At 43.3% G+C, this 21,028-nt stretch overlaps 1 protein-coding gene across 1 annotated transcript in view; it reads left to right on the forward strand.

Moving 5' to 3' along the window:
• Positions 3,547-21,028, forward strand: part of TSHZ2 (teashirt zinc finger homeobox 2) — a 263,438-nt gene continuing 245,956 nt past the window's right edge. The window contains 1 exon segment of the mRNA NM_001114674.1: positions 3,547-3,586. Within this exon segment, the coding sequence (NP_001108146.1) occupies positions 3,547-3,586 (40 nt within the window).

A 21,028-nucleotide genomic window follows, 5' to 3' on the forward strand; every position in this document is an offset into this window, starting at 1 on the left:
TATTGATAAAGCGGGAAGAGTGGAGGTAAAATTCAGAGGAGAATCCTGGAGAGGGGCTGGAGAGATTCTGTAGCACAGAGTCATGTACTTCAATGTCCCTCCTGATGTACTCCAAGCCTGGGTCCTGTTCCTGAACACTCTCTTTCCTAGTTGCCAGTCTTTTGGATGTCATTTTAAAGAAGCTTTCTGAAAGCAAGGATCCTATCTTACACATTCTAGCATCTCCTGTGCTCAGGGCAACTCCTGGCACCTAACACAGTAGATGTTTGTTGAGTGATTGAATAGACTACAAATGCCAAATCAGCAGGTATGAGGCTTCTGCAGAATATGGCAGATTCAAGGTGAGCTTACTGCAGTCTTCATCTTCTTTTAGTTCAGACCTTATGTCTGTACCTCCTGATCCTATAACTGTGGTTCCTTAAGGGCAAGACTGAGGGGGTTTTACTCAATAAGCTCTGGTTCCTATCCCAACATTCTGTAAAGGTGTGTTGGGTAATTAGAATTAATTAGTGCTAATACCCTTTTGCTGACATCGGCAGGTATGACTTCTGCCTCAGTTGCCTAAGGACTAGGCTGGTATTGGGTGGGGTTGGTCATGGGTGGAGGCTGCTTGGGTGATTTAGGGTGAATGAATTAACAGTTTGTACTATATATGTGAGAAGGAGAAATGAGCATCTGCCTCCCTTTCGGGGATGTTAAAAATGATTAAACAGCACTTTGCAAACAGCGACAATAACATCTTGTGGCTGACTCATAGGATGGGCAAAGTTATGTTTCCTATGGCCCAAAAGAACTGTTCAGAAAAATATTTGTGGGACAGGTCGTCCTTGCATTCCCCACAAGTGAAGGCAAAGGTGACAGGAGGGTGGGTTGTAGGTGGAAGGCTTCCCAGGTCATGCTGGTCAGGCCTCAGTTGCAGTGAGACCTACCTGGTAGGGGGGCAGGAGTGAGGAGTGGGTTTCCAGGTGAAACCCGTCACAAGGACCACAGTAACAATGTCATCCCTTAAATTACTTTAATTATTATTTTAATATCTAAACCCAAGTTGCCTTTATAGCTAGCAATTTGGGATATGTCTGATTGCAAAAGAACAAAGGCTTGCTTAGCAGAAGTTTTTAAAATGGAGCGAGCAGGAGATTCACTTGTGGGGTTTGGGGTTGTTTCGTCAAAATAGAGAATCCAGAGCCCTCATCCAGAAGTCTCTGATTTAGAAGGTCTGAGGCAGTGGCCCCACCGGGTTCCGATTAGGAGAGTGAGGTGTGATTTTGTCTCCCAGAGAACGATTTTGGTTGACACGGCTGGGGCGGAAGCGCTTGGCGTCTACTGGGTAGAGGCCAGAGACACTGCTAAACACCCTACAATGCACAGAACAGCCTCCACCACCAAGAATTACGGCCCCCAAAGGTCAACAGCGCCAAGGTGAGGACAGCTTGTTCTAGAGTGAGGCCTGCGAATGTGCATCATAACAGGGCTCCATAAACGCAGGTTGGCTTTGCTCTCCCTCGGCTCAGGTGACATCTCCTGCATTGAGGCTAGAGCTACCCTCTCTTTCAGACACTGTCATAGAACTCTCTTTTAACACATTCAAGGAGCCTATCATTCAAAAACAATCTTATTTGTTGGCTTACTTTTCATTCATTCGTCACATGTTTTATGGGGCATCTACTGTATGTTGTGATCTTCGCCACCATTGGGGCTACAACAGTAAAAAAAGAAGCAAAAGCCTCTCCTTCCAACAGTACTTACACTCTCGAGAGGAAATTTGGACTATAAACCAAATAGAAAACTGCATATGATATGTGCGATGGTACGTTTGACCCTGGTAAGCCCAGTGGAGAAAAAGAAGAGATAAATGGGATGGGGAATGGAGGTGTGTGTGTGTGTGTGTGTGTGTGTGTGTAAAACTTTAAGGTAGGTCTCTGGGAGAAAGTGACATTTAAGCAAAGAAGGGGTATCTGGGGGCAAGCTGTCTGCCCCCCCCCATTAGCATACAAACATTAGGAGGCCAGGCTCTTCCCTTTCTCTATGGCTGCTGTGTCTCTGGAATAGGCACACAGTAGGTGCTCAATAAATGTATTTGATGAAACAAAGCACTATGTGATTAATCTATCAAGGAGGCAGATGGGAGATTCTTGTTTTCATGACCATCCAGAGATTGGCAAGAAGGTGGGAGAAGCAGAGGATTAAATTTCAGGGGGTGGGGAGGACATCTCTGTGGGCAGATTAAGAGATTTGGAGGATGGCGGTGATCACTCTTAAGGTGCCCACCCGCTTCACTCCCCAAAGCACACCTAAGTTCTCAGGCTCCTGTGTTGATAAGGCTCCTGTTAATGGTCCTGCCGGTCAGCTCACCTGGCCCCCTGCGGCTCCTTCCATCATCCTCCCCCCTTTTCTCCGTCATCCCCTCCTCTCCCACCCCTCCCCCGAGGGGTGTCTGCTCGCCCGGTGGGCACGTCCTCGCACCAGCGAAGAGGGAAGAGGGCTCACGGAGGAGCCCACCCCGGGCGGCAAGCCCGGGTCCCCGCCCCCAGCTCCCCGGCGGGACACTGTCCCTTTAATAGACTCCCTCTGCCTGGCGCTCTGCGGCTGGGGAGTAAATTTCTCCCTGTCATCAGGTCGCGGGGAGAGGAGGAGGAGGAGGAGTTTGTTAATGTTCAGTTTGTTCAGCGGGATCGATGTTTGCTGGCATCGCCTCGCCCTGTCTTGTGTGTGTGTGAGAGTGTGTGTGTGCGTGTTTGTGTGTGTGCGCGCATATGTGGGGGGTGTGAGTGTGTGTGAGTGAGAGGAAGCGAGAGTGCGTGCGTGCGTGTGTGTGAGTGTGTCTGTGTGTGTCTGTGTGTGTGTGAGTGTGTGTGAGTGAGTGAATTCCAGATTTTCTGTCTTCCCAAACCCGCTCCTGTCCTCTCGCATATCACTCACAGACGGGGATCTGACAGCAGCCACAAACCTACAGTGAGTGATCCCTCTCTGCCCCCAGCACGAATCCGAATCCGCCATAGAGATCGCGAGGAGGAGGAGGAGGAGGAAGAGGAGGAGGAGGAGGAGGGAAAGAGGAGAAGGAAGAAGAAAAAGAAGAAACCACTACCTTCCCAGGATTGCCTTTTTTTTTTCCTTATCTTTACGCGCGCGTGTGCGTCCCTCGTCCCTTCCATTCGAACCCGGTCTTGGATGTTTAATAAAGAAATCAAGTGTCTCAACAGTCACCAAAAAAAAAAACAAACCAAAAAAAAAAAATTCCAAAAAGCAAAAACAAAAAGAGAGAAAGAGAGAAAAAAAAATCCAAAACAAACAAACAAACAAGGCAGAACCAACCTCTACTTCAAACCAGCCGGCACAGCCACCCGTGTCTGCCACCCAGAGAGGGGGGTCTCTGGCCCGTGGTGGAGGAGTTGCAGGGGGGATCGTCAGGGGGACAGAGGCCGAGTGACGCCCTAGGAGCCACCGGGCAGGAGGCGGAGGAGACCCAGAGAGGCGAGAGAGACAGCGGGCCCCCGCGCGCGGCTCGGGGCTGGGGCGCCAGAAGTGGGACTGGAGCGAAGTAGAGCGATGCCAAGGAGGAAACAGCAGGCACCCAAGCGGGCGGCAGGTAAGAGAACGGCTCCGCTTCGGGGCTGCCGGGCCGGGCTGGCCGGTGCGCCGAGCTCCTCGCCTGCCTTCCTCGCCCCGGGTGCCCCAGGACGCCACCCCTCTCGGCTTTCGGGGGAGTTCGCTCCGGGTGCCCCTCTCTGCCCCACTGATAACCCCATCCTCTCTCGCCTTCTCCAGTCTCCTAAATCCTCCCCTTTCCAGGCTCCGGTTTGGGGGTGGGGGGGCAGATGGGGGAAGCTAGCCCACCAAGCCTTCCCTCCTTAAACTTTTTTCCCCCACCTTCTTCCCCACCCCTAACTTTCTCCCAGTCTGCTTCTTGCCTCTCGGGCCAAAGTTGGGTTGAGGACTTGGGGTGCGGAGTGGGGAGGCATTCCTTCCACCCCCGCATCCCTCCGCGTGGTCAGTGCCAGTAGCTTCTGGCCTCGAGGGACAGCGTCTCCTCCCGCTGGGTTTGGGGCGCTGAAGGGTGAGCCATGCCCCAGCCCCAGGCTGCAGGCTGGCTTTGGGGCTAGCAATAGAGTTAAGTTTTGATTGCCAAGGTGGAAAAAACCACCCCAGGAAACGAAGGAGCCTTTGAATATGTTTTCTAAAAGGATCTACGTTTGGAAATCTAATCAACACTCTCCCTTCTCTTAGGGGGAAAAAAAATGCCCCTTGAACACTGAAACAGCTCTGGATTTTCTTTGCACAGAGTTGCAAACTTTGTAAATTGATTTGTATGGTGGGAACTATCCTATCTGAATTCTTATTTACCACCTCCTTCTACAAAACAAAAACAAAAAAAAAGAGAGAAAGAGAAAGGAACAGGTTAATGGATTAGTATATTAGATCTTGTAAAGAATTTTTTTCTTTTGGGTTGCTTAATTGCTTTTTTAATAGTATGCTGGGGTTTTGTTTCTCGGAAGTGTAATATGAAAGTTCATTTTTCTCCTGCCAGACCCACCCACTGAAAAATCAGCTTTCCACTTGATTGCTAGTTTTGATTTGACATTTGATTGATCACCTGTCATCTCACTGCCTTTGATCTATTCATTCTTGATATATATCAATAAATCACTCACCATGGTAACTCAGAGTGCCAGTGACGCAAGCCTTGCCCTCTAGATTCAGAGCCAGACATGCACAATTATTATCTTGTTTGGCTTTTAATGTGGGCGTTTTTATTTTCTTTGTGTCCTTCAGTTGAATCGGGGCTTTAGCAAAAAGCTTAAGTTTTTTTCCTCTTCTTTCTGTCTTTACCTTCATGCTTTAGGCAGCATCAGTTAAGGCTCGTCTTCTGCAGATCCACCACGGTATTTCCTTCTGTTCTGACTGGAGCGAAACATTAGGGAGAAGAAGTTTGGTGGAACACTTTCATAAAGTTTGCAAAGCCACCCTCAGAACAAAAATACGAAGTTAGTCACAAATCTGAGCAAAGTGGGTGTTTGTGTCTGAATATGCTGGACCACCAAGCTCATCCTCCATCGTGGCCTGATTCCAGTACGAGTGGCAGTACATGTGCTCTGAGATAGCCACAGTTATCTTCCCTTCTGAGTGCAGAATTGCTTCTGTAACTGTGTATAGATGGGTGGGAAATATCATTTATAAAGCTTTAATTCGTGGATTTTCCAATTGTTTCTCTAAGAGCAAAATGATTTGAGTACTTTTAGTACTGTGTATATTTAGAACTTGCCTAGTCAATGAGGTGTTCTTTTTTAAATTCTAGCTACCTCTTTTGCAAACAATTTCTCCCTCCTACCCCTGTCCTTTTCTACATTTAACTCACTTATTTTTTAAAAACTTAGATTGCTTTGCAATCTGAACAGCATTGGGGAGTGTACAGGCCTTTTAGACTCAGGAAGAGTACGCCTGCCTCATCTAGTTCTAGCAACATAAGTTTAAGTATAGCTAGATTATTAGAGATAACATCCTTATTGTTGTCCCAAAAGAGATCCCTGGGCAACAGTCCAGCAAAAGTGATACTGCCCTGAAAATTACTCTTTTTTCCCCCTTGTTGTTCCGGTAAAGGCCATCAACAACTAGGCAGTAATTTAAATTACCAGAATGACTGGACATGTCTCCTTTGGTAAGCTCATTACAAAAAGTGCATTGCTCAGAATTGCACTACTTTGATTATAATTATCCTCTGATCAATGAGGATCCAGGTGTACGTAACATAATGCTGTATCACATTATTTAAATTAGATCCTTTTCATTAAGCTGATATCCACTGGAGCTAGCTTGTCTGTTTACTGTAGTGTATGTGTTTGTGTGTCCGTATTAGAAAGTTCTGACTGTAGTTTCAGTTTTCTGGCCTATTGTGTTCCTAGTGTCTTTATATGTTTGTTTTCATGGCTTTTATTATTTTCACTGGAAGAAGTGGAAACCCTTGTCAAGCTGAAAGGGAATGATTCATTTTGTACACAGTGAGGCCCCTCTTACGGTATTTATTTGCTCACATTATTACTAGAGTGGATATGTGTTCATGTAATGTTTCTTTCCTCTGAAGTCATCTGTGCCGTACTGTTTTAGCTGAGGCGGAGATTCGCAAGTAAAGTTAGCCACTTTGATATCCTTTAGCCAGTTAACATCCTGGGAGAAGAACAAGGTGGGTTCTAGGACTGTGGCCATACTAACTTTTATCACTGCTTAAAATTAAACACAATGCACAACTGTAAGTAATTATTCCCATGGGCTGATGTTGAAAGCTTGATTTCTAGCTTGATTAATGAATAATGTAAGATAGAAAAAGCCCGTGAGTAAATCAGAACTGAGACTCTCTTTCCCAAGAACTGTTCGAGGCAATTTGATTCCTTTGCATTATTAGTTTTAAGTTCCACGTTTCAAGGAATCAATTACGGAACTTTCTAATAAAGCAGGTATGCGGATAGAATGAGCGAGATGATATTATAAGTGATGGGGAATGTTAGTCTTTATTGGTTATGTTCCTCCCCCCTTTAGGGGAAGGGCTATGAGGTAGGCAGTTCTCTTTAAGGAAACAGCGAAGTCAGAACACTTCCCTCCGAAATGTCATTCTCCCTGGCTTTCTAAAGCTACGCTGTTCCACCATACTGTTACTTCGGGTGAGGAAAAAAGTTTAGAAAGCAGCCCACGGTACCCCAGGGGTTTGTGTACGTGTGAATGTGTGTGCTTGTTTCCTTGGATGTATGTCACACTCACCGCTAAAATGTATCTACTTTTACCTGAAAATACTGGAGGCTTCTGTACCAGCCTTTTTTCCCCCTGTCCACTGTAGGCAAGATAGAGAAGATGGCAGAAAGGTAAAATAAAACAGAACAGTGTTTTGATTTATTTGTATTTTGCAGGATGCCGAGTAGTTAAAAATTTAAAAACGTGGACTTAGACTCCAACCCTGCTATTTTCTACAATTTATTGCAGCCTTCTGTACACACACATGTGTAATACATATTTTATTTCACCATTCTGAACTCCTATTTTTATATAACACCAGCCAATTACAATAGGATGCAAAATCTTTAGGGATCACAGACATGTGAATATCGAATGTATACATGAATTAGAGGCTTCTGCTCTTGCCCACCCAAAGAGGTTAAATGTTTTCTTCTTGCTGACTCTCAGGAGCTATCTGATAATCCAGATCTGAGGAAAGTCTTGCAGGAAAGAACAGCTCCCTCAATTTATTTTGTTTATTTAATATGGAGATGAATAATGCAGATTTTGTTTTCATGAATGTCCTTGTGTGGCAGTAAACATTAGACTATTAGCAATCATTACTTAAAAGTTGCAATTTGCACCTTAATAGCACAGGTTATTTACATGGGAAACATATTCAGCAGGGACAATTCGGAATACTGCAGTTAGAGTATAGAGATGACCTGATGGCAGTGACTGGATTAGCAGTGAGGTCTCAGCCATCTAAACCAGCAGGGCAGCAGGGCAGGGAGCGGGCAGACAGCTAAGGGCGAGGCTTACCTTTAATTCACTGGCAAGTGGGACAGGGTTCAAGAGAATAGGAGGCCAGGTAGAGTCCGGACCCCAGCACTCTCACTTTTTTTGAGGATACTTCAGAAAGACAAGTTCACATCTTGAAGATTTAAATCCAGACTCAGGACCCCTTCCCTTACCCAAACAGTATGAATTTTAACAAATGAAGAGAAAAAATAAATACATACCCCCACTCCCAAGGGGCTCAGCAGCACGAACCGTTCAAGCTATTCTTGTTATTTAAGGCAGATCCCTGTAAAAAGAAAAGACAGGTGCCTTGAAATCATACCTCCACACAGTATTTAGAATGGAAATTGATTGCTTAACTGGTCCTTTTCCCACTCCCCTCCTGATTTGCTTCTTCCTTCTCTCACCTCACCCTGAAAGACCCAGATTGAATGGGACATCTCAAAAGCCCATTTGTTTTAGGCATTTATTGATTTCATTTTTAATCTGCCATATCAGGACACAATACATTAACCCTAATCAGCAGACTGCAAGTGACAGGGAGTTCCAGTGGAAGCCAGGTGAGGAAGCAGGGGCATGAGAAACTTCTTGACAATGGAAATCTTCTTGAGGCTTGTGGGTTGGCGATCAGAGGCTACTTTTGAGGAGGGTCGAAGCATTCCTGAGAGATATTCTGCATTTATTTTTCTCCCAGTCACCTCACTTCTATTGCTAGATTCTATTGCTGCCGTTCAGGAAACCTTCACACCCAACAAATACCTCCTAGGCATCTTTAGCAGATCTGTCCCTGGAAGCATCTTGCCTTTTGTCACATTCTCCAACAGAGGGTTATGCTTTCATTTCATCTCAGCTGACTTCTCACTCATTTGACGGAATTTTTTCCAACTGGATTATACCTGGGTTGATCTGTTTATCTTTCCAGCGGCTTGGGAATTGTACTCTCAATTGAGCAGGTTTTAAAGGGGCACTGAGCTTGGCATTATTTAAGGACACTGAAATGATGTACTTCCACTCATCATCGCAGCTGAGCTGAGGGAAATCAGCCAGTAAGAAAACCTAGGCCCTGTTCACGTCGATGCTGGGCCTGTAATTAGCTGACACGAGGTAAATGTCCAGGGTAGCCCTTCCCTCTCATCACTGTATCTGTACCATCAATTGTATTTAGGGATGTCATGGACTGGGAGGACTCTGCCACTATTTCAAAGGCAGTGTCTGTGTCCACCCAAGTCCCCTTTAGAAAAACACAGAATTGCCTAACAAATTCTGTATTAATACCAGGCATACACAGAGTATCATTTTCGTTTGATGCAAAGTCAGTTGGAAATACATTAAACTAACAGTTAGAGAGTGTCTTGCACCGCTTCCCTGAAGCAGTGCTTTTTCATTACATATTTAATTACAATCAAATTGAGCGACTTTTATAGAAAAAAAAAATCGCAGTGGTATTAAAAAAAGCTCGGCACACCAATAATTTTATTGCTTCGCAAGTTGAGAAGGCTGCTTTATTTTTATTTCTTGGGAGAAATTTATTTTCTTTTTCTAATGTTGAGATAAATACAGAATGTCTTTCCTGAGGTATGTATCAGGGAGATCTTATCCTTCTATGTTCCTAGAGCCTGCTCACCCTGGAAGAGGTTTTTAGATCTGTTTTTCAGTAATTTGTAACAATTTGTATTATTAAAATGATTTTCAGTTTTCGAAGTTCTATTTTAAGTTAGAAATTCCTCTGCTCCTTAGGATGACCTTTGACAAGCAGCTCTTTGGTTATGAATGAACTTAGTCATTCTAACCACACAAAAATAACTTCATTGAGAGTGTTTGCTTGATTACCTGGATATTACAGGCCTCTCTCATACAGCACTGCTTCCACTGGATTTATAATTTCTTTTCTTTTTTCCTGCCACTGACCTGTCGGTCACTTGTTATAGGAACTTCTTTTCAGAAGAAGGGATGGGGATAGCATTTAAAGTTGGTTTCCAGATATACTGGGTCTTTAAGGAATGGTAAAAATTAGAGACTTTAGAGCCCAGATGTCTGTTTTTGGACGCTGCCTGCAAACTCAAAGGATTTGCATCTAACTTGGACATTCATCTAGAGTGTCTTCAGCAGTGTGGCAGTGTTTGTGTTGCTCATTTTGTCAGAGACATCATCGCAAGGGTAAACCATCGGACTCAGGTCCTTTCCGAAGATATTGTATACATACACAGCCACGCAGAAAGGAAATCTGAGATGCAGTGGGGAATTGCTGATATATTTGCTTCCAAAGCAAACTCCATGAGTGAAATGATTAAATAATTTGGAGGGGTTCAAAAGTCATTAAAACAGCCATGTGGAATTTCCAGTTGCTGCCTCTCTCTGTCTTTTGCATTCTCTCTACAGAAAAAGATGTCGTCTGTTTATCCTCACATTATTTTCTGATACCAAAGAAATGTCTAAAAGTGTTTAAAATTTTAGAAATTAAAATTCAGGAGGCATGGCTAGCTAATCCTATTATTAAATATATCAGTATTCTTTAGCTATGCTTAACAACAGGAAAGGCACAATGCAAAAGTTTTAGAGATAATGAGCTTAGAGAAATTACATGGGGGGGAAAAATACCTGGATCATATTTGAAAGGATTTGTCTTGAATTTTGCTCTCCTCAATGAGAGTTTCCTTTCCATCTGTGTTATTTTAAAAAACAGTTTCAGTATCTCTGTACCTACTACCCAGCCTGAAACAGGGTCAAACAAACATCTCCCTGGAGTACAAAGATAGGGGATATTGTAATGCGCATCTCCTTTTTAAAAATAGTTTCAGAAAACTAAATATGGGTTTGAAAACTAAAAGCAAAACCTCAACAAGCTCTATAATACAGCCATCTCAGGGTTCAAGATCGAAAACTTTGTTTCAGCAGGGTAAGAACAAGATAGCGTTGCATTTTAACTACACATCTCCCCCTGGCACAGGAAGCAGTGAAGCAGGGAAGGTTTTTAAGGAGCTTTTTAGTTCTTTTGCATCTCTCTCCAAAGAATAATTTCAATGAAAAGCTGTAGTGTCCATTTATGCTAAAGGGAAAAAAAAAAGAAGTGTTTCTATAAAGCTACTAGACGCTAAGTTGGGTTGAAAAAAAAAAAAAAAAGAAGAGCATTCTGCAGTTTCTTTTAGTGCAAAAATTAAGATCACTGGTCTTAATTAGTTAAATGCTTTCCGAACTGAATGAATACTCTGAAATCCACCCTGAGCTATCTTCTTCAGGCTATACCTAAGTCAATTCTGTGGAAATAATACCGTTTAGGTATTAAGGTGGGCAAGACACCATTATTGTTTTTAATGAAAATAGTTACAATGGGTGGAATGAGATAAAAACAGCTGGCAGCCTCCATTCTGTTTGATGAATTTGGAAGAAACTTCCCTAAATGTTTTACTGCGTCATGAAAAATCCATGAAATCTGGTGACGTGAGAGATACAAAGAGAAAACAGAAGGCCAAGTTCTTCTAGGGCAGACTTGTTTAAGCAGGAGCGGCAGCATATACACATTTCTGTGTAAGCTGCAAGGGGCTGATTTTAAATCCCTTCAATTTATCAGATCCTTAAAATTTTCAATGTATTTAGAAGCCTCTCTCTTATACCCCAGGGAGCTATCAATAGCTTCTGGGCCAAGATGATGCTGTGGGAGAGAGTTCAATCTATTCTACATGTTCGGTATCACTTGGTACGGAAAAAAATGCCAAAATGAAAAGCTATAGAAGCAAGTTTTATATCAGAATTGCCTTTAGCTATTATTTATTTTATTAGAAATTTGGGTGTGTGGCTGTGCCCTTCTTGTTTCCTCCCTTGGGGTTGGGTTTTAGACTGTGGATGGAACAGTGGAATGGGAGGAAATGACTTGGCTTCTGGTTCCAAGCTCTGCCACCCCAGTTATACGATGCTGGGCACGCTGGAGAGGTAAACCTTACTCAGAGAATAAGAATGTGAGTTCAGGAGTCAGACTGACCCAAGTTCAAATCCCTAGGTCTGTTTCTTTTTTGGCTGTGTACTCTTGGGCCAGCTGCTCAAATCCCCTCATTTTCCAACCTACGAGATGGGGGTAATCGTAATTAAGGCTCAGGATTTCGGAAAGGGTGATATGAGACCAGGGTGAGGGAATGCACCAAAACTGCCTGGGGGCCACACCTGGCAGAGGTAGTGTATCTTTGTCCCAAATAGCCAGAAGGTGAAAAAATGTATACCTGGATGGAAATGAGCAACCTGCCAGTTATCATGGGACCAGGGGTTCAGGGCTCAAAAGAAATCAGATGTGGGGTGCATTTTGATTTTTAAAACTGGAAGTATAATCACGGAGTAGTGTTTTAGATGTTTTAGCCTCTTCTGAGAAAGACATGCTGGACAGATTGGAGTCCTGACCCAGCTCTAAAAAATGTTTGTTTGTTGTTTTTTCCTAAGGAATAGTAGTTACAACATCAACACCAGCAAGTATGACAATAGCAATAATGATATCTGCCTACCCCAGTGCTTTTTATATGCGAGGCACTTTACCAGGTGCTTTATGTATTTTACATTGATTCATTTCAACCACAGTTATTTCTTGAGTTCCTACTATGTGCCAGGTCCTGTTCTGGTCACCTGGATCCTGGGGGATGGTGATCCCTCCAGTTGAGGGATGCAAGAGGACATACAAGTAATTTACTGAAAAGATAACTTTCATATAGAAAAAAAAGCCCCATGATGATGATAGTTTTTTAAAAGCAAACATATGAGAGCAGGATTGGAGCACCATAGCTGTGGACAGTCAGGGGAGGCCTGCCACAGGAGGAGACATTTGAGCAGAGTCTTGTAACATTCCTGTGAATTAGATGCTAGTACCGTCTTTATTTTACTGATGGAGATCTGAGTAACCTTCAGAGCACTTTCATCAAGGTCATGCAGCGGCGGAGCCTGATTTGAAACTTCCTGCTTCCAGGAACCCTGCGCTTAATCTACTGTGATTATTTACCTGAATTAGCCATAATGTTTTGCCAAGGAAGGACCCTCAGTTCCTGTTATTCTTCCCCTGCATTTGGTGTGATGTCTGAAGTTGGGGGGAGGGTATTGAGAACTTTGACAGGGGATGTTGCCTTTAGTCGTGTCTCCAACTAGAATGTCAGGGCCATCTATCATATACGAAGTCAGCTGTTCCTCCTCATGCGCGCGCGCGCGTGTGTGTGTGTGTGTGTGTGTTCATTCATACATTCATTCCCCCAACAAGTGTTGACTTTTCACCTACTCTGCACCGGGCATGGATCTCCATGCTGGAATGTTGCACTAGAAAAAGTACCTGCCCTCACACAGCTGATATTCTTGTGGGTGAGACCAAAAACCTAACGAACAAGGAAATAGGTAATATTGAACAGTTCTAACGGCATTTTATAACAATGCATTCAGATTAATTGGGTAGAGGAGATGGAGGGTTGGTGTTTTGTATAGAGGGGTTGGGGGTGGTGTTACTCAGGTGGTGACATTTGAGAAACCTAAAGAGGAAGTGAGGAACTAGCCAAGTGCAGATCTGGGAGAAACATGCCAGGCAGACGAAGCAGTGAACACCTTAAGGCCAGAAGTGATTGTGTGCTCGAGGAGTACACGGGAGGCCACTGTGGCCAGAGCAGATGAAGGCAGGGAGTGATGGGAGGTGAGATGGGAGAGACAGGCAGGGGCAGACCCGTCTAAGTGTGGCGGGATGCCCTTGAGGGGTTGGAGCAGAGAAGTGATGTCCTCCGAGTATGATTGGGTTACTTGTAGGACAGGGACCCTTCTTTGTATGTCCAAGGTGGTGGGGGACCTGGGCAGGTTCACCCAGTCAGTCTACTTACCTGGCCCCTCGGCTATGGCGACGAGGATGCTTAGAATAATAGAGGTGACACCTGGAAGTAAAAACACATGCCCAGGCTTTATGGAAGAATTGACAGGTGTGGGGATGGATGACAGTCATGAGGCTGTGGAGAGGCAAATGTGAAGAACCAAGGAAATCTGGAATTCAGCTGCAGCTCCTCCCTGCTTCACTAGCCAGCAGTGTGCTTGGGAAGTCCCTTCACCCTGCTGTACCTCGGTTTTCTCACCTGTCGAATGGAGATACGATACTGCTCACCTCACGCTGTGGTTGTGATGATTAGATACCGGGATGTACATGAAACCCTTGGCGCAGTCTCTGACACTTACAAAATGTCTTCTCCATAAATGGATTTATATCCTTTCTGTGGTTTTGTTTTTCTTTCTGTAGGAATTCTAGGCACTTGGATTAGTCCCCGCTACCTATTAGGCACTAAATCAATATTTCCTGATGAAGGAATAAATGAGGCTATAAATAAGTGAATAAATATTTTTATTAGTGTATTACTTTCTATACGAATTAAATAATTTCGAGTATAAGATCTCTTTTACACATCTAAAATTTTTTTTGGCAGACCTCTGTACCAATCATGATCAAAGCTGCACTTTGAATATTTATCAGTTTAGCAAGTATTAATGACAAAAAGATGGTGACTTGAGTTAGAAGCTTGTCCTTGTTCATCATGACATCCTCTGCCTTCCGTTGAAGAGCAGCGATTCACCTTTTTGCAGTAGACACTGTTTATTCATCTTATAGCCAGTGCTAACTGGTGCTGTGGATTAGTAGACTTGCTTGTTAAGCCCAGACCCTGACGGGGCTTCACTGACAGAGGCGAAGAGGTTGGGGAGGGTCTTCCTTTCTGACCCCAGAGGTCGACCTCTCGCCCTCTCTGCTCTCCAGGTGCTGTGCTTTCTTGCCTGCAGCCTCCAGATGCTCCCAGCCTCTCAGGGTTTGGCAACTCTGACCCTCCCCCACCAGAACCCGGTGCTCATCCCCTCAGGCCCAAAGCAGCAAAGCTTAAGGGTTGTTAAGCTAATAGGGGAAGGCTATAGGCTGTTTCCTGGTAACGCCTTCTTCACTTTTTAATTGTCACCTTCAGATAAGTGCCTGGGAGAAGAAAGAAGGGAGACTGGCTGGTGCCTGGAAAGGAACATCCTGGCACAGAGTATTGGGGAATTTTTGCTGCTTACCTTAAGACCTTAACATCAGTGAAGGTCTGCTCTGTACCAGGTACTGTGAGAGGTGCTGGAACTAGAGGCTTGAATAAAGATGACAAGAGGCCTGCCTTCTTGAAGCTTACATTTGTGTGGTAGACAGAGCCCAAAGAAGCAAGCGGATGCATGCCACCTGGTATTAGGGAATAGCGTGTGCAACACAAAAAACCGAAGGAAGGTGATTAAAACTAATCCGAGCAGGGTGTGTGGTCTTAGATAAGATGGTCAGGAAAGCCCTCTCTGGGGAGGTGATGTTGAAACTGGGTCCTGCGTAGTGGCAAAGAGCACAGCGCAGCTCTGGGGGAGGTGGTTCCAGGCATGCTGGAAAGTCCACCACTGGAATTGCTGCAGTGACTGGAGGAGCAGCCAGGACACCAGGGTGGCTGGAGCTAAGGGAGGGAGGGTGAACAGTGAGGACAGGGAGACACCAAACCTCTGAGACTCAGATGCTGCAGTAAGGAGCTGAGGTTCTGACTGGACTGGGGTGGGGCTTGAGGGACGAGAAACCAGGGGAGATAGGCTCTGACTCAGGTTTTTACAGGGTCATGCTGTCTGCCGTATTATTTATCAGGGACCAAGGTTGCAAGCAGATTGACCACTTGGGAGGTTCTTGTACCATCCAGTCAAAGCCTGGTGATAATTTGGACCAGACTAGGGGAGGAGATGGGAGACTTGATCCAAAGGTAGACAAGATGCACAGAAAATTGCAGGTAGGTGTGAGTGGAGAAGAAGAGGATACTGAAAGCTGTGTATCTGCATATGAGAAACCTATTTATCCAATTATATTCTTGAATTTTTTTTTTTTTTTTTTGCTTTTTTCCTCTAGTTATACATAAGGTTCTTACTAAAACTTGTCCATCTGCTATTCTCTGAGCCAAAGTAGGAACAAGGGAAAGTAGAGCTGCCTTGATTCTGGAATTGACCGCACAGAGGGAGACTCCTCTTTTTCAAGCACATTTCATGCAGTCTTGGACTTGCCTCTTCACACATCTCCCCGCCCCCACCAGACAATACAGAGTAAGGGCAGCGGGTGGACCCTGGAGACAATGGACTGGGCTTCCATTTCTCCCCAGTGGGTCATTTCCTTGCCGTGTGACCTAAGGCTCCTTACCTGCCAACCTTTCAGTTTCCTCATTTCCGAAATGAATCTACCAAAAGGACTCATCTGGCCGGGATTTTGCAAAGGATTCATTGAGAAATCAGGTAACATGCTTGGTCCATGGTGGTACCTGGGAAGCTGTGAAGAAAATTTAGTCATTATTATTAACAAATTAATACTCCTCCCATGCCTAGGTTTCCTTATCAGTAGAGATAATGAAAACTCTTGGGTGCTTGGGAGAAGCGGAGTATGAGCACCTGCAAAGCATTTAGAACCGTGCCTTGTACACAGCGAATGCTCAATAAGTGTTAAATTACTGACTCTGAGCGTATGACCTCAAAGGGATTTCCTGTCTTATTTGCTTTGTGTCCACAAAGCCTTGCCCAAAGTTGATGCTCAATAAATATTCTTGGGGGAGTTCCCTGGTGTCCCCGTGGGTAAAGAATCTGGATTTGGTCCCTGGCCTGGGAACTTTGACATGCCCTAGGTGCAGCCTAAATAAATAAATAAATATTGCTGAAAAGAATAAATGATGGCGATATGATTATTAGGAGTTAAAATGAGAAAACCCATGTCCATCTCTGGTGACTAGAATCATTGTTTCCTCCAATGGAAACTCCTAATGACTCTCTCCTCTGCCCAAGCCTACCAGTGCTCCACACAGAGTTTTAACCGAGGAAAGCAAACCCATCTCTGGAAGTTTTTAAAGTCAGAGTTGCCCCATTATGGGCTGAGGGTAGACAGTTTTAAGTAGCAGGCAGGCACAAAGTGAAAACAGTATCTTTTTCTATACAGGTTCAGATCCTCTGATTTAATCAATAAGAAAGTTTCATCTGGTGTTTGCCTGTCTTAAACACCTCTCTCGTGCTTTTTATCAGGAAGAATAGACAACAAATTCTGAAACTTTTGCAAGCAGCAGTGGATAATACTGGGATTTTTCATCATCCAGTTACTTATGGCAAATGTTTCCGCTGATTATAGTGATGTAACTTTTCGTTTAAGTACCTAAGAGGGAATTATTGTCAGGAGATGCAGAAAGAAGGCAGTTGTTGAGGGAAGAGTATTGCACAAACTGTGAGGATGGGGCAGAATGACTAAATGTGAGAACGCTATCGATACCCAGGGCCTGGGCAGGGCAAGGGATTCCTGAACCAGCTGTGAGCTGCCGCTGCCAAGTCACACTCAGGTCAAAGAAATGCCAGGAAAACAGAGGCTTTCATGAAAACTTCAAAAAACTTTGAAGACCAGAAGAAACTTCCCCTCCAAGGATAGCAGGGAAAAAGTTCTGGAAAGTCCTTCCTGGCCCAGGAAATTTTGCAGATATGAACAAACTGGGAATAATGTTCTGGTTTCACATCTGGAATAGAGCAGTGGTTCTCAACCTTTATTTGGTAGTCTCATCACTTGGAAAACTTGTTGAAACACAAATTTACAGATTCCCAATCCAGTGCCTAATCGTTCTGCTTCTGTAGGAAGGGGCTGAAGCCCATGAATCTGAATTTTAGGCACCCACTAAGGCTTTGAATTATAGGATATAGGGGGACACATCTAAGTTTTCTCCTCTTTCTTCTTCTTTGTGTACTCTCTCTCTCTCTCTCCTCTCTCTTCCAAATGCTAAAGCATTCAAATGCTTAAAAATTATTTCCTGGATTCATTTTCACTTCTGCCTTTTAGTCGGCGGAAAAGCTATAAGTGAGCTCTCTTTTCAGTCTCACTCTCTCGTGGCAATTGCCTGTGTTTTTAGAATGGTGGGGACCACTTTCCCTAATGTATTCCAATCAGGAAACAAACCCGTTTATGCATTGGTCTCCCTGATAACAGCAGGAAACATCAGAGTCCAGAGAATCTTCAGTTAAGAAGGAGAAAGACAGGTAAGACAGCAGACATGGAGCAGGGCTCCATCTGCTTGGGAACTGGCTGGCACCCTGGGTACCGGGGTCAAGAGGCAAGAATGAAATAAACAAAAGGCATCTCCTGGACCTGGTTATTTCTTATACTCTCTAAAATTTTGGAAACTGTTGGAAGAGAAAGGTAGAACACCTAGTTTTGTTCTTTGGAATCTCCTCTTCTGCCTTCTCTTTGTCGTATTTTCTCATCCTCTCCTCCGTGTTTCCTCTTTTTTTCCCTTGATCCATTCTCTCTGTTCCCTCCTGATTCTTCCCCGTAAAGAGAACTCCCAAGCCCTTCCTGTCTAGCATCTGTGCCTCCAGAGGTGATTGTAATGAAACGATGGTGGTAGCAGTGAGGAAGACGAGGCTCACCTTAGTGGTCACTGTCTTGGTGCTACCATTTACGGACCTGGGTTACACGAAACCGAAGGTCTGCCGTCAGCTAACATATAGCCAGCCTCGCCTACACACAGGGCATTTACATGACGGCTGAGAGCTGGGCATAATTGTGACTGGCCCACTGAATAAAGATGGAAATTAAGTTTTGGAAATTCCAAATAGCTAGAAGATCATACAAGCTTTTAAAAAGGATCCTGATACCTGGGTCTGCGTATCAGAGGCCAGGTACTCAGACACCACGTTTTGTTGCTTCTTAGGGTATTTAATGCTTAATAGCAAAGAGTCATATGAATAAACCTTCATAGTCTAGTGTAAATATGTGCAGACCAAGGGCTTGAACTGAAACCTGAGTGTTTCTTCTAGGTTGAGTCAAGTCAGTTGTGGAGACAGAGAGAGAGTCACCGTTATCTAAATCTGTAAACAGTATTTTTAAAAGGTGAGCCTATGAGGATTAAATAAAAGTAAAAACAAAAACACCATTTTTAAACCTCTGGAGCTTACCCAAATAGCATTTTCCTAAGTCCATTCCCTGTTTTATTAAACAGAAGTAAAAGGGAAAAAAAAAAAAAAACCATGAAAATCCCCAACACAGTCCATCTGGGGTGGCTCAGAAAGTAATCGTGCTCACCCACTTCCTACAGCATCCTTGAGGATGTGTCCTCAAGTCAGACACTGCTCATCTGTTCCCCATAAATCTCTTGTAGGCTCCATGACTCTTCCTGGCCATCAAAATATGGAACACATGCAATGACGCTGCCCCATTATTTATTTTAGCAAATGAAAACCTACCCACACATATTTCCCCTTTAAGCATCCCTCGTAATATTTATGATCAGGGTCTCTAAAGGTGCTTCTTACTTGTAAGTATTTAATTATAGGTGACACTTAAGTGAGTACTCTGGATAGGTGGGGGAAAAAGATGATCCTGAAATTTGAGGGACCATATCTCAGGGGATGTTGCTTACGACAGAAGTTATGATGGACTCTTTTGTGGGAAAAAATCAACCATTATTTTTAGTTGTTGTTGATTTTTTGTTTTCATTTTTTTTAAATATGGAAGATATTTTGAAACAAACCTTTGTAATAATGTAAAATTTGGCAAGCTGCCTTTCCATTTGGTTTCAAGTTACTCTGATGAGAAATGGAATGAAATTATCATCCTATTTTATTTTCTTTAACATAATCTTTTCTTTATTAATATTTCCTATATCAGTAAATTTCGGATATAAAGGAATGAAACCGTACACATAAAACTGTCCCCTTTGAGGAGCAAACGTAAAATCTCTCCACCTCAGTCTTGTAAAATACACACACGTTGTAAGAAACGTGTGTACTTCCAAGCTCTGTTATGACGTTTTATAACGTCAGTACTTAAGTATATAGAACAATGCGTGGTGCATAATAAGTGCTCTTCAACTATTATTACTTTCCCTCTCACTCTCTCCCCAAAAATAGACACTGTAAGGAATTTAGTGTGCATATCTTCCATTATTTATAGTTGTAACTAGGAAAATTATTCTCTTTTATATATGTTTAAATTTTTTTGTTTGCTTTTGTTTTAATATGATTAATTAGGAATTTATATAGTTTAATGTTTTTCTTTTTGTCTTCTAGTTTTATTGAGATACAGGTAGTTTCACACTGTACTGATTGTACATTTTTTTAATCTATGTTTGAGACTCTATCCAAGTGTGAAAGTAGGCAGGCAGAGAAAAAAAGAAAGAGGTGATAGATTTGAGAAAGTAGCTATAGCGAATTCCTTTTTATATGCATTATAATATTCTACCATAAGTGTGTACATTTTTATTCATTTATCAATTTCTCTGTTAATAGACACTTAGCATATTTTAAAGTTTTCACTATTACACATGATCTTGGAATCATGATGAATAATCTTGGGAATTTTTGTAATTGTCACATTAGTAATTTACGTAGAGAGTAACAGTTGTGAGAATTTTACTGCGTTTAGCAAGAGAATCAGCTGAGAAAAATAAACATCATTTAAACAGCTAATGTTTCATGCTTTGAACATTCTTGGTGTCTTTACTGAGATGTGCATTTCTCTAACCAAAAATTTAACTAGCTAATTTTCACCTAGTAGGCACTTGCTAAGTGTCTACTTGAAGTAAGTAAACTGAACATAAAATATGTCAGTAATCTCAATAATGAATGAGACAGCCATCAACATGGCTTGAATCCTAGTATGTCAAGAAAACTGTCATTTGCTGCCTTGGGGTAGGGTGGGGTACAGAGAGAAATAAAAAAAAAAAAAAGGCATGAATAACATAAGAGAAATCGCATTTGTCCTCAGAGTGTGTAATGATCAAGCTTCAGAGTTGGACAGCTATCGCCGTACGGATGCTGGGACTCTGGGGAGCTAAATGTGTATGTTTGGGGTCAGACAAAGATTTTGTTTGTCCGTGTCATAAGTTGAATTATTAACAATAGTCAATCCTGCAGTTTAACATGGTAAACAGTTATACTGCAGTGTAATGCACTTTAGCAAACACCAATTGAGGCACCCACTGGGTGGTCCTGGGGGTAGATGTATTAGTAAGAGGACACCAGAGTTTAAAGGATCCGTGTGATACCACATGCTCTTCACAACCAAGAGCAGCCTCAACCTTAGATCGTGTTTGTGTGTGTGTTGGGGATCTGCTAGCCATGTGCATATATATCCATGTGTATTATGTACACTGTATGTATAGTTTGTGTGTGTGTGTACACTGTGCATCTGTCTTATTAATGCATCTGAGTTGTAGAGTTGTGCATATTATATGTGTTGTGGATGTTTCATGTATGGCTGGATTAGGTGTGTTGTGGGTGTTAGATGTGTGTCTGGTGGCGTGAGAGTAAAAAACCCTTATTATTAATGAATTTCATGCACATGGTAGTATATGCATGTGTCCCTGCCAAGGCTAAGTTACTAACGAAATCACTACAACGCGCCTCAGTGAACATGAGGCCAGCAACACAGTCTCTCCCCGGGGGTGCCTCCATGGCACTGCCCCTGCCCTCCTGGTTACAGCCCTAGGAGAGACGAAAACAGAGCCATGGTCACACAGGCTGTCCCCTACCCAGG

Source organism: Sus scrofa, chromosome 17 (assembly GCF_000003025.6).
Source record: "Sus scrofa isolate TJ Tabasco breed Duroc chromosome 17, Sscrofa11.1, whole genome shotgun sequence".
NCBI lineage: Eukaryota > Metazoa > Chordata > Mammalia > Artiodactyla > Suidae > Sus > Sus scrofa.